The sequence below is a fragment of the Sylvia atricapilla genome, chromosome 3, assembly GCF_009819655.1.
Source record: "Sylvia atricapilla isolate bSylAtr1 chromosome 3, bSylAtr1.pri, whole genome shotgun sequence".
NCBI lineage: Eukaryota > Metazoa > Chordata > Aves > Passeriformes > Sylviidae > Sylvia > Sylvia atricapilla.
Window position 1 is genome coordinate 71,934,975 of NC_089142.1, and position 13,767 is coordinate 71,948,741.

Consider the following 13,767-nt stretch of genomic DNA (forward strand, 5'->3'; position numbering starts at 1 on the left):
GATGCCTAGGGACAAGCAGAAATGGCATAATTTGTGGTTGAAATGTTCCCCAGCATAAGTTTGGCCTAACTTCTTACTGTTCTGTCAGAGAATTCCCAGATGTGGCTTAGGAGCTGGGACAGCAGAGGCATTTTCCAGTATGTGCTTCATATACCGTCACCCTGCTCTGGCAGATTCCTGTAAGAAATGAGAACTGTTCTGCACTGCTTGGCTTCAGTGCACTCAGTGATAAGTATAGACACAATGTTGTATCTTCCTACATGTTGTAGTAAAGGTCTTGTCTTTAGCAGGGTAGTGCCAGTATAACTGGTTTTATAGGTGGGACTCCTTTGGTGCAGATTTAGAAAAGAAATGGAATTTTGTCTGGCGAGTGTGCAAGAACAACGGAAGCTGATGGCACTTAAATCAGTTGGCTAAGTGTAGTGTGCAAATTGGCATACACTCCAGGCAGTTGCTAAGTTGTTTTTTTTTTTTTTAGTCTGTTCTGCACTTCTTCCAAATGCATAATGGGGTAATTCCAGCTTCATATTTTGTATTTTTGTGGTAATAAGAATGTGAAAGTTGGTGGTTGGGGTTTTTTCTTTCTCTGTTGAAATGAAAATGAGATTTACATTCAGAATAAATACTGGAAATTGGAAGAGGGCATTGATGAAATTATTTTTCCCCCTCCCCCATCTAAATCACTAATATCTCTGCAATCATAAATCCAGCAGAGTTGCCTGTCAAGCCCAGAATAAACTCCAATGAAATTAACACATGAAAACATTTTGGAAGTGTTTTTCCAATAGTAAGGTTGTCATTCTGGATATAATTGCTAAATAACCTGATTTCTCTTTTCAAATAACTTTCTATTTAGGCTGTACCTTGTTAGAGCAGGGCTTTCTTCAGGTCTTGCTTAACCTTTTTGCCTGTGTAGCTCCTTGGATTAAAAAAAGAATTCCATCTTTCCTAATAAATTTCCATTTTTTTTCCCAAGAAGAATTTTTGCATAAATTAACTGCAAAAATCTGACTCAATTTTTGTTCTATTTTTCAAGTAATGGAGAAAATATCGTTGTTTCTCTTTAAATCCTTGTTTTCTTGGACCACTCTAAGTGTAAAATCTGGAAAACCTACTTTGCTTTAAAGACAGAAAACTAAATGAGGATTATCTTAAAGATTATGTACTTTTCTTCAGGAGGACCCGAATGACATCGACCCCAAAAGGAAAGAAGTGCGTGGCAGTGATGGGGAGGACAAGGCACAAAGTGTGGAGACACTACCTCCAGGTATTGTAGTAAAATTTGTTATGAAAATCCATAGCCATAAAACATTTATCATTGAAAGCCATAAAACACTGCAGCTGTTCTGATTCTAATAATACTTTGTAGTTTGAAGTGCTAGGATTATTTTAGCAATATGTACTTCTCTGTTCTTATAGCTTCAGCATCTTAAATCTTACCTGCTTCACTGCTTCTTTGAGTTTAAAACAGTAGGGAGTGTGGTTCTTTGCTGGTATGTTTGTGTTGTCCTTCAATAGGTTTGAGATACTGTAAAAGCCTCTGGTACAAAAGTAGTCCATTTCTCTTGGTGGATGATGCTGGCAGGCAACAGACAGGTCACCTTGGGACTGTTATTTTGACTGAAGATTCAGCCAAGGTTCATACTATTTTAGTTTTTTTCCTAGCTTTTGATTTGGCAGATTTTCCTAGCTGTGCTGCTGGTGTAATTTATTTTTTCTCCTGCTTGCTCAGTATTTGTCACATGCTGGAAAATAACAGAGCAACGTGATTTTTATTTTGTTTGAGTGAAATCCTCATGCCTTGAGGATGAGTTAGGAAAATTAGGTGTTAAGGAATCTTCATTTCATGTGAATGCATCCATAAACTTTTTTTGCTGCTTAACTGTTTCACATCAGTGAGATTTCATATATCACTACAATTGACATACTAAAGCATATGGAATAATGAAAATGGAATTTGAATATTTTACACAATTGAAAAAGTTTAACCTGTGACAGGGACCGCTACTGCCCAGATAACATCATGTTTTGCTTCTCTTCTATCAACCCTTGTGTTTTGCTTTCAAAAGTCTTGAAATACTATGAGTTCTTGCAGAAAGAACTAACCAAGGCAAGCTTTCTTTTAAGCAGCTGGGAACTTCCATCCCCAGGAACATGTGAGGTATGATTTTTCTTTTACAGTCATAGGCTCTTCTGGTACAGTATAAACTCTTTGCTATTGATGCTTTTTTTCTCTATCCTTTGGCCTGTCTTATTTTAGCTACTATTTGGAAAAGGGAAATCTGACTGGTTATCTATGTATACCATTTTGGAAAAACCTTTACTTTGTGTGTGTATTGAGAAATATATCCCCAAAAATTGATTTAATTTGTTTTCTGGTAGACTTGCTGATCTAACTTGTTTTCTGGTAGATCTTTTCAGGTATTTGTTCTACTTAACAGACCTATCTACAAATTTTGTTTCTGGTGTTAGATCAGCCAATTTTACACCTTCCAGCTGTTCTTATATATTTCCCTTTTTCTGAATGCTTATGTATTCTGAACCAAACTTCGTATTTTCCCTGTGGCCTTAAGTAGCCTGTTTAAGTATTAAAGGGAGTGGGAAATGTCTGAGGTTGAAAGGGAGAGCTATCAGAAGTTGGAAGGGTTGCAACTAGAACGAAGATTAAGTGTAAAGTAGAGCCGGTCATGGCTTTTTAAATTTCATGTGTTGATTAGTAGTCTCTAATGACCTGATGTAACAGACAGGAGAATTGCTACTGTAAAGTAGTATCAGAGTCTGGAATCAAACATCGAAGGTGTCACAGACAGAACTATACACCCTTAATTCACTATTTTCTTTGTTTTCAGTTAATATAGCCAAACTTCTGAATCCTTATCGTAGTGAAGCTTGGTATTCATATTTGTGCAGATTATTTTCATTGTTTCAAAAAAAATTGATAGTGATTTGCAGGATAGTCTAGACAAATTTAATATGCAAAAGTGAGTTTTGATATTACACCATTAACAGTACTGTTGAAGTTTAATTACTGAATTAAATATTTCATCAATTGTGTTTAGATTACTGAATGTTGTTCCTTAAATCACAAATATTAAACTGGGTATTTTCCTGTTTTTCTGCTGTAGGAAAAGTTCGGTGGCAAGACTTTGATCAAGACGCTTATGTTGGTGCTACCGTGGTGCGATCCGGCCAGGATCCATATGCACGGAATAAGTTCAATCAGGTGGAAAGTGACAAACTGCGAATGGACCGAAGCATCCCTGACACTAGGCATGATCAGTAAGTGCCAAACCGAGCCGTGTTGGCCTGGAGCAGCCTTGCTGTATTTATTGCTTTTGAGCTGTTTTATCTGAAGCAGAAGTAATTCCAGCTTTAGAAAGGACGGTAACAGTAAACTCCCTGATCCTTGGACAGTGGGTTAAAGAACAAAAAATCTTATTCAAGTTTTTCTGTTTCCATGACTTCCCTCAGTGTTTATTATATGTCCGAACTGGTGCTGCAATTCAGTCTCTCTTTGTTCCTGTTTATCTGGTGGCATTTCTTGGTTTCTACATTTGTAAGTTTCTTTCACAGTGAGGGTGATCAAACAGTGAAGCAGGTTGTCTAGAAAGGGTATGAAGTCTCCAGGCTTAAGGATATTCAAAGCCCAATGGAGAGCCTCCTGTAGCAGGTACTGCTTTGAGGGAATTTGGGCTCAGAGATCTCCAGGGCCACTTTGGATCTCAGTCACTCTGTGATTCTGTTTGTATGTGATGATTGTCAACTCTATAGCTAAAGGAATCAATTTATTCACACACCGGTAAACATAGGACAGAATGGGACTTCAGGCTGCTTGTGCAGTTTCAGGAAAGAGTACCCTTCACAGTAAGGAAAAATATTCGTTACTGGTTGGAGAATTTAATTTCTTCATTTTAAAATCCTTCATTTTAAAAAGGCTTTAATAACTTGCATGAGCCTTGCTTAGAAAAAAGTTGCTTATTAGGGCATCATAACTTAAAAATATAAAACCAGATTTGATTTGGTTTTAAAAACTAGGCAAGCCAATCTTGAAACATAAAATTAGCCAACCATATGTAGTTAATTTGCCTAACTAATTCTACGGTTAGGATGAATGTACATTCACAGATGCATAGGTAGAAGAAGCTGAAAAAGACACCAGAAGAGAAGAGAGAAAAGGAAGGTTCCTCTTTTTCTCCCATAAAGCTCTTTAATCAGAAATAGCCTAGTAAAGAAAATTTGAGTTTCTCTCAGTCATTTTTGAAATCCCTCGTATAATAGCGTGGGTTTAGGTTTCTTTACACAAAGTATTTGAAGATGGAGTAAAGCAAGTAATTTGTTGTTAATTGAATGTCAATGTAGGAAGAATCTGGTGTTTTTCTTGTTGCCAAGAAAGTAGTGAAAAGCACTATGCCCGTGGTGTTGTACTGAGGAGTTTAAAATCACTTTTGAGTTTTCTTCATAGCATATTTTTCCCCCCAAGAAATGTATTCTAACTTTTTTTATGAGTTATTGTTTTCCATGAGATCAAAGTCAGCTACCAACTTTTAAAAGTTTCTGTGATTCAGATATGCTAAATTTGGAATTTCTTAGATACCTAATAACCTTGGGGAGGGAGAGGGGCCATGTATCTGACAAAGGCTGTCCTGTGAGAATAACTTAAATAAGAGGGATGTTGGGAGATAAATGATATTACAATGGCCATGTTTCTTTAACTGTTAGTCTTGTGATTATGTGCTGTCTTGCTTAAGTGTTTCTACTAAACAGAGCTGGAAACAAACCCGGGGAGAGACATGTTACTGGGGAAAGGCTATATATGAGCTGGGATTATTACTTAGACTTTTCCATGGAGCAGATTTAAGTCCCATCAGTCTGTGAATATCATCTTTTAAAGAAAAAACAACCAAACAGAAAAACAAACTGAAGCAGTCATTCTTACAGTCTGTCCTTACTGAGTTCCCTGCCATGTTGCATTTAATTTTCTTTCTATTTTGGGAAGAACTTTCACTGCAAAAGCTGAAAAAGCTGCATGAAATTTGCACAGTTTGGGAACTGTGCAATGGAAAGAACAAAAGCAATAGCCGTAGGAAGAAGAATATCTGAGCACATGACGCTTTGAAGCATGTCAATTTCTAATAAAATTGAAGGCAACTGGGTTGAGATTAAGATCTCTTGTCGAGCTGTTGCAATCTTCTTTAAGGAAAAGCCTAGGTGAGGAAATACTTTTTCTTCTTAACTTGTTATTAGTTGTATTGATGTGTCCAAGAGGCTCTTTGACTTTAAAAATATTACATAGCAATATTTTTTAATTGCTGAAATTCTCTAGACTGTTTAGCAGCAATTTATCAGGATTCTGCATTAGATGTGTAGATGCAAGTATAACTGTGCATCTCTTAATATTGTATTGTTAAGTCTTTTTTTGCATCATGCAAACTTTTACTAGCAGGAAGACAAAAATATTTCTTCATGCTTTTTGTGAAAACCTCCCAGTACCAGAAGACACTTTTGGTTCTCTCATTTTAGCTGCTTGCCTTTGTTTTAAGCAAAAAGAAGGGAGAAACGAGCAGATACGACATAAGAAAGGAAGCTAAGAGAACTCTGATCAGGAACATGGATTCTAACTCCAGCTGTTGCTCACAACTACCACTTTCAACAACTCTGAGAAACTTCCGGGTTTCTGTTTCTTTCATGGTAGATTTTGGAGATCCAGGAAGTGACAAGCGGGTGTCAGAGTTTTAATGGGAAGCTGGTAGAGCTGTCCTCCTGTCAGTGTAAAATAGTTTCCCAAGTGAGATGAAGGATGAAATACTCCATGGTTTTTATGGGCAAATGTTCCTCATGTATGCTTTGGACTAGTGATTTCTGATCATGTCTTCTAACTGATGTGTTGTGATGATTTTTAGGAATTACTGTCAAGTACTATAGCTACACTAAGCTGTGTTTTCTTTGTCATTTGGCACCTATTAGAAGTTTCTGACCTCACAGTCAAGTTTTATTAGAGAAGCAACAAACTTTCCTGTGTCTTTAGTACCAGTTGAAGTGAATGTTCTCTTTGCACTGGTTAAAGTGTATATTTCTGTCAAAAAATGGTTTCAAATGAATCACAGAGGTTTTGGAAAAAATGGTCCATTAAATGAACGAGTCCAGATCTCTCAGGGAAAGAATGTACTTTTCATGTTTTAACTGGTTTACTGACCTATGCTAAACACTGAAGGTCTTGATTGAAGTTTTCAGTTCAAGTTTTATCTTCATTAAATGTATTTTCTTATTCTGCCTGTAAAATTGAAGTGTTGCAGCTTGAGGAGACAAAGTTTAATTTTCATGCCAAAAATAATGACTTGATTTCTTTGGTTTGAATTTTAATTGTGGCCCTGTTGACACAGCAGAATAGGAGAGAGGCTGATACTGAGTCAGCTAAAGCAGGGATTTATGAAGAGCTGAAAACAGTAATACTTAGTAAAACATTCCTCCAGTTTTATTTGGAAGCCTAGAAGTCTTATTTCTCCCCAGAAATACACAGTAGTGCTCTTCTCTTGAGTTTTCTTAACATTCAGAAGCTTCATGCCTTGAATAATTCCCCCTAATATGTGATCTGGCTCAAGTGCTCTCTTCTGTGAAGAGATCAATATAAGTTTAATGTGACTTTTTAATTATTCTAATGCAAGTGCTTCATGTGATAACTGTGTCCATGGTAGCCTTGTCCTCTGTGGGTAATTTGAAAGTTAGCAGGATAAAGAATATCTTCTTTGGCACTGCAGAATTTGGAGTAGAATAATTGCATGTCTTTTAGCTGTCCAGATTTGCCAGATGCTCGCACTAGAGGAGCTGCTCTTTATTTTTCAGGAACACATAGGCATTTGAGATTTATTCGTTCCATGCTGGGCACTAGTGACAAAGCCATCTTGTGTGCTCACGACAAAGGCAGAGACAGCCCTACTAATCTGACACACCAGTTGTGGGCTTGGTATAGACTCTGTTTTTGTTTGGAGCCAAGTGAGTTCACTGCAGCATAATACTGTTTTGTTTCATGCAGGCACTAATGTATGTGAGACTATGGTTGTGTTGTATCAAAAATACCATAGGTTTTTAGGTTTTTGTAGGGTGGGCCAGGGCAAGAAGCACATTGCTGCTTGCTTTGTGATTCCAAGAAGCTGAAGGTTGGATTGTTTATGGTGCATGTTGCAGACGTTTAATCAGGTGTGGAGTGGGCTTTTATACAGGCAGAAGCCTAGTTTTACAAGTGTGGGTGGCAAAAGTCTCTTCAAAACTGGTCTGATTAATACTGCACAGAGTACAGAAATTGAATTGCTGAAATAAGTACTGAAATCAATTGCTGAATTTGCTACAGATATGTGCTAGTTTGGTTTATTCCTTCTGAAGACAACTAGGCCTGTTAAAACTCTACCTTTAATTAAAGGATATGGAAGAAATACATCACTGGTGTGTGTCTTTTTCTATGGAAATCAGAATCATGACTTGTCACATTGTAATGCTTTTGGCATAAACTCAATATATGTTGTTTTCTAGTACTGTTAGTTTCTAATACAGTGAGCTTACTATCTTTTATAGGTTTATTTTTATTGGATTGAATAGCTTAACTGTATGTAGTCCTGAAGGAAACATTTTGGCATTTTCTTCTTTTTGCTTATTATATTAATTTCATGTTTCTAGAGGTGATGAAAAATGAGTTGACATAGATGGAATATTTCATTATCTTTATGGTTTGGAAGGATATGATTCTGTGTTTAGTTGGCTCAGCGTTGTCACAGTTAGCTCTGTTTTCCAAATTCTGAATGTTTCGATCCTTAAAAGTTCTCATTAGAATAGAAAACTAGTTTTATCTATGAGCAAGGCCAGGATGTTACAGGAGCTTTAAAAATAAAGGCAGAAGTGGGCACATGATGTTCTAAAGAAAAAAATGTGATAGCCTGTGAACGTGTGCATTTTCATTGAAAATATGCGTATTTCCTTAGATGTATTGAATGCTTTTTGTGTAAAAGAAGGCCTCTGGTTTCATACTTAGCTGAACAAAAGACATTTGACGTAGTTCAATGATGATGGTCTGGTGACTTTTCTGAACCTGCCCATATCTGCCACTGACTTTTTGATCTTTTGTGTACTAAAACAGCTACCAGAAGTGTCAAAAGACAGGTTGATTATAATCTCACTTGAAAACAAGCTATTTCGTTCTTCTTAGGCAATGTGTTCATGAGTTTAATAGATAAATGCTTTACAATGAGGGCTGTCTTATCAAGCCTGGGATGTAAAAATTATATTGAAATGACAAGGTATTATTTCTTTCAGGTGTCAACGGAAACAATGGCGGATAGACTTGCCAGCCACTAGTGTGGTGATCACCTTTCATAATGAGGCAAGATCTGCTTTGCTTCGAACTGTTGTCAGGTATGCATAAGAGAGCCTAATTTTTCTTTAAGGCCATCCATTTCTGTCAGTTTATGATGAGAAAGGGAAGTAACAACCCCATTTTATTGTTCTGAACTGCTTGCAGAGGAAAAGATAAGTCTTAATTTTATTGAAATCTTCAGTTCTTACATCCTGGAATAGTGATGTTAAACAAAATTGCTCACCTTAACTAAAAGGCATGAAAGTATGGGACCAATTACCAGATGGTGTTTGGAGGCTGGCTGTTTCAAAAAAAAGTCAGGGTAGATGGATTCCCAGGTGACAGTTGACTCAAAGATATCTGCAAAAGTTCCAGATTGGGCATTGTCTAATGCACTGATTTCTGGAGGCTGTAATGGTGGGAGTGGTAGGGAGGCAGGGAGGAAGGAACATACAAAATTAAACATGTGCCTCTTTATTTGCTTTCTGCAAGAACAGGCCAACAGCTGTTGTTGAAAGTAACATCCTTGGCTAGGTTTTACAGCAGCTTAACAAAGTAACTGCTTTTATGACATTATTATGGAAAATTAACACTGCTGCAATGCTTTTTTGTTTTGGTCTGTTTCAGTGTCCTTAAAAAAAGTCCATCACATCTTATTAAGGAAATCATACTGGTGGATGACTACAGTAATGATCGTAAGTACTTTTAGAGGGTCCTACCTTTACTGTGCTTATTCTGCTAAGATTTCCTCTAGATGCTGATAAGTGACTTGGCTGAGAATAGGGCATATAAGTAGGAATTTGCAGAGACTTGGCCAAAACCAGGTCTTAACTCTTCCATATCTGTCATTGTGGAAATGTGAAGTTTCTATAAATATTTCCGGTATGTCTTATTATTTACTGTTAGCTGAAGGACAAGAGCATATCTTTAAAAATAGCCTTTTCATGGTATGTTATCTTAAGCAGAAATAAAACCCATGGGGCTTGCAATACATATTTTTGTAGTGCTGTTTTAACTGAGTCAATCTGTCAGAAAAAAATCTTACTGAATCTAAAAAAAGTCAGTGTCTTGTAGGTACTAGGGTATTGTGATAGAAGTTTAAACAATTGAAATGGACTTTGGAGTAATATTTCTTAAAAGAAGCTAGTGTTTATATTTGTATCAATACTTTCATTAATACTAGCTTAGGTCAGATTTGTCTTAATGTTGGTTAGAAAGTGAGCTTTCTTATAGGCAATAAACAATAAAAAGTTTATTTAATCCTATGGAAGTTTTTTCTCTATGCAATGTAGAAACTGTCTAAAGTAAACAAAGAGAAAATAGTTAAATAAAATTATTTTAAGACTGTAATATTAACCTAGCTTTAAATAACATAATGAAGGTAGTAATTTCTTAGCCTGGTAATTTTTCTTTATTTCTTGTGAAATGAAGAGCTAATTATGACCACAAACATTTTCAAAACCTACAAAGGTTTTGTTTTTATTTTTAGATGGCCTCTCTTCTAGTATACAGTGTTGTATGTCTAACTGGTTTTCATAACTTGTTTTTTTTTCTTTTTTTAATTTTTAAATTGGTTACTATTTCATTTTTTCAAGCTGATGATGGTGCTCTCTTGGGAAAAATTGAAAAGGTACGGGTTCTTCGAAATGATCGCCGAGAAGGTAGGCTTAATTTTAAGGACGTAAGATACAAATTCCACTGTGCTGCTGTGTCTGTTAGTTTTCATCAAGTGTTTTAAAGGAACATTGTGCTTTACATTCATTATTGGAACAGAGATCTTCGCTTTATAAATCGACTAGTAGAAAGAATAAAAAAATCTTTTTGTGCAGGTAAAAAACAGTAATTGTGATTGTTTCTATATTGTTCTGTGCACAATTGCCCATTGTTGGCTTTTACAGTGAGAGCTTCCTTCAGAAATTGCATTTGATCTTCAACCTTTCTCATACTGCACTGAATCAATCCTTAGTTAAGCTGCTTCCATTGTACACAAGGTCTCTATGAAAAATGTATCTGTGTTTGAAATGATGCAACTTAAAAATCGCCCTCTCTTTTTGCTGGTTCCTTTATTAGATATCATTTTATGGATGTAGTTGATGGACAGCTGGACAAACAATTTGCTTTGACTTGAGGGTTTGAGCAGCCGGGAAGGGCTGGGACCAAGTTTGCTGGTTTTGCTGAAGCTATGTGCCCTGTAACAAATTTGTCTTAATTTGTGTTTTCTTCTGTGTTGCTTTGTAAATTGTGGTCTCACATTACTGAGCCCTTCAGTCAGCAGTTCACTGACAGTGGAGTTTAAAGTATTAGATACAGGCAACTGTTACTCTACAGCTGTTTGAAATAATAACTGAGATTTGACAGTTGAAATAGCTGACTGAATTAGCAGGTATGTGCTTGCTAATTTTTATAAGCTGTATCTTCTAGACTGCCATCCTGGCCTGTGGAAGGGCTGGAATCATTAGATTGTCAGGAACTGGAAATGACATGTACAAAACCTGTGTTGTCTCATAATTAAAGCTATTGCAATAACTGATGGATTCTTAGTGTTTAAATATTCTGTTTGGAATATACTTGTGAACAAAAGCTTATTAGCAAAGCAGGTCTTTTATGACTTGCCATGGTTGCCAAGTTCTGAGTGAGTTAATGTCATTTTTCAGTGCATCACTTGAAGATGGAGATGGCAGTAGGGGGAAAAACAGAATGAAGTAACACATTTTTGATGTTTGTTTCTTTTAGTAATTTAAAATATTAATTTGCAATGCATATATACATATACATGCTTAGGAATGTGTATCAGTATATCTGAAAATTAAATATAATTTGACAAGTCTATTATGTCAGAAAAAAGCAACTGTTTGTAGATAGAAGACCGTATTAGTTTATTTAATATCTTTGAGAGATTATGATTAAGTATTGCATGTACAAATTAAAATTTAAGAATTAGTGAACTAAACCAATATGTAGAATGCAAAGAGTAGTTCAGTAGAATGAACAATAGAAGAAAGCAGTGTGTTTTAAACCAGAAGTTGAAGCAAACAGATCGTGTCAGTGGAGGGGATGACACTTACTGCCATTCTTACAGAAATAAATATTAGTAGCTTTTAGTCTCATCTGTAGTACCAGATTTTGCTATGGGAGCGGGTGTGTTTGAGGGTGTGGTAGTCCTACAGAATAAATGTTCAGTGGAACCTTTTCAGTTCTATTCATAGTAAGCCTGAATGTGATAGTGGAGGACTCAATGACCAAAGTGCTCACCTCCATTTTTTTGCCACTGACTCTGAACTCTGTGTGTTTTCTATAGAATTAGGGTAAGATGTAGGTTCTACAACAATGTTATTTAGAAATAATTAGATCTGGGAGGAGGAATTGAAAAATTTTTTTAGAAAGTATTGCCATAGTGCTTGAGGAATGGTTTGATGTGGAAAAACTGAACAGAACAGATTCAAAGGCTGAAATTAAGGCAACAGCATGAAGTCAGTGAGGTACAGTTAAATGTCAGTGTGCCACAGATAAAATGTAAAATGTTGGAGATGACAGGATGGTGGGTATCTGGAACTGTGCTCACACTTGAAATAAGAAATAGGGAAATTATCTTTATGGGGCTGTTACTGAATGTTGGTCAGAGCAAATGAGCTTTTTCTATTAAGCATCTTGTATTTTGTTGTCATAGTCATATTTTGCATATTTATTTTGTAAAGAGAGCAGTAAGGAACAGGCTTGACTCTTTCAAAAGTCTTTCACTTGGGTGGGAAAAATGCCCAAACAAACCAGAACAGATCTAGTGAGAAACAATAAAGAAAGAAAAAGAAAAAAAAAACCAAACAGCCTAGGCTTGGCTTTGGTCCCACATGACAAAAAGAAATCAGTGAATTTTTAAATAGTAGTAGAAAGAAGTAGGGAGGAAATTTGGAAAGGAATGGGAGGAAGCTTGCTATGTGTGTATATATAGCAAGGGACTTTAAGGAATGGTGAGGTCATCCAGTGAACAAATAGTAAAAGGAAAGGAAGGAAAGGAGCAGGGTAAAACAGTGAGGGTATCTATGTAATTAAAACATAGAGAAGAACATTTTGGTTTTGCCAGAAGTTTCTGCCTAAAGATATATCTATTCAAAACAGACAAACCCCAAACAAACTGCAAAACAAGATAATTGCTGTAATCACAGAGGAAAGACAAATGGGTTGGGGTAAGGCTCTCAGGTGGGAATTAATGAAGCTTGGTTATTTCTTCAAGAAGTTCATAGAATAATGTACAGACTGTGGTAAGGACTAAGATGAAGGGCTGGCAGAAAGATGGGGAGGATAAGTTAATAATGGTGCTTTCCTCAGTTGTGTAGTAGAACTCTAAGAGACATATTTGTTTTCAGGTCCAATCTTAAGTAAGATTTATTGGTGTAAATACCACTTAGAGTAATGCAGGCCCATTTGTACTTGTGTATCACTTGTTTTGAAAAGAGACTTTGCTTCTTCTGCTTAAATCAGATGAAGCCTGTAGAGTGCAGTAGGCTGGGCACTTGCAGGTTGTTTGGTGTGAAGTAATTTCACTGAATCCTTAACTAGCATCTGATTTTGATAATGGAGCTTGTGTATTTGCCCTGATAATGGAGCTTGTGTATTTGCCGTGTCGAAGTAATTTAACTAATTACTAATTTGGAATACAATAGCTTCTTGCCGCTGTTGATTGTTTTCCCCAGGAAGTACTTAAAACTTTTTGTCTTTATTTCTCAGGCCTGATGCGCTCCCGTGTCAGAGGGGCAGATGCAGCACAAGCCAAAGTGTTGACCTTCTTGGATAGTCACTGTGAGTGCAATGAACACTGGCTGGAGCCACTTTTGGAAAGAGTAGCTGAGGTTAGTAAAGAGTTGTAAAGTAATTTCCTGAAGAAGCAGCTTTTAAATTTTAAAGCCATCTGGTTTATACTAGATTATTTTATTCATTATCCTAAGGAAGCTTTTTCCCTGATTTAAGATGATGGAGATGATTGGAGTGTTCTGTGATTAAAACATATTTTTGTTCATTTAATCTGTGAACACAGGAACATAAAATCTGAATATTTATTATTATCTTTGCAAGTAATTAAAATGTATGCTTCCTTGGTTCTTTGGGGACCGCCTCAGAAGGCTGAAAATATTTAGAGCAGAGTATGATTCTTTTCTGCCAATATCATCTTGGTGTGATTCACTTTACCTGAATCCTTATGCCTCATTAAGATTCAGTGTGATAATGAGAGAGAGGATGACTTGTGAAACCAAAATTCTCATGGAAACTAGCAGGAACTAGAAGCTCTCAACATCTATGAAAATGATACTTAGTCTGTGTCCTGGAAAAGCAATTGAGAGGATTGAGAGTGGAACTGCACTGTTTTCTCCAGGGGTTGGTTATACTTGTTAACTTGCTCTGGAAGAACTCAATTGAAGTGGAAATTAAATGAA

At 36.3% G+C, this 13,767-nt stretch overlaps 1 protein-coding gene across 1 annotated transcript in view; it reads left to right on the forward strand.

The window, feature by feature from the left end:
- Positions 1–13,767, forward strand: part of GALNT2 (polypeptide N-acetylgalactosaminyltransferase 2) — a 90,788-nt gene that overhangs the window by 48,816 nt on the left and 28,205 nt on the right. The window contains exons 2-7 of the mRNA XM_066315746.1: positions 1,177–1,267; positions 3,126–3,279; positions 8,302–8,400; positions 8,969–9,036; positions 9,937–10,002; positions 13,064–13,185. Coding sequence (XP_066171843.1) covers positions 1,177–1,267; positions 3,126–3,279; positions 8,302–8,400; positions 8,969–9,036; positions 9,937–10,002; positions 13,064–13,185 — 600 coding nt within the window. The remainder of the gene's footprint in view (positions 1–1,176; positions 1,268–3,125; positions 3,280–8,301; positions 8,401–8,968; positions 9,037–9,936; positions 10,003–13,063; positions 13,186–13,767) is intronic.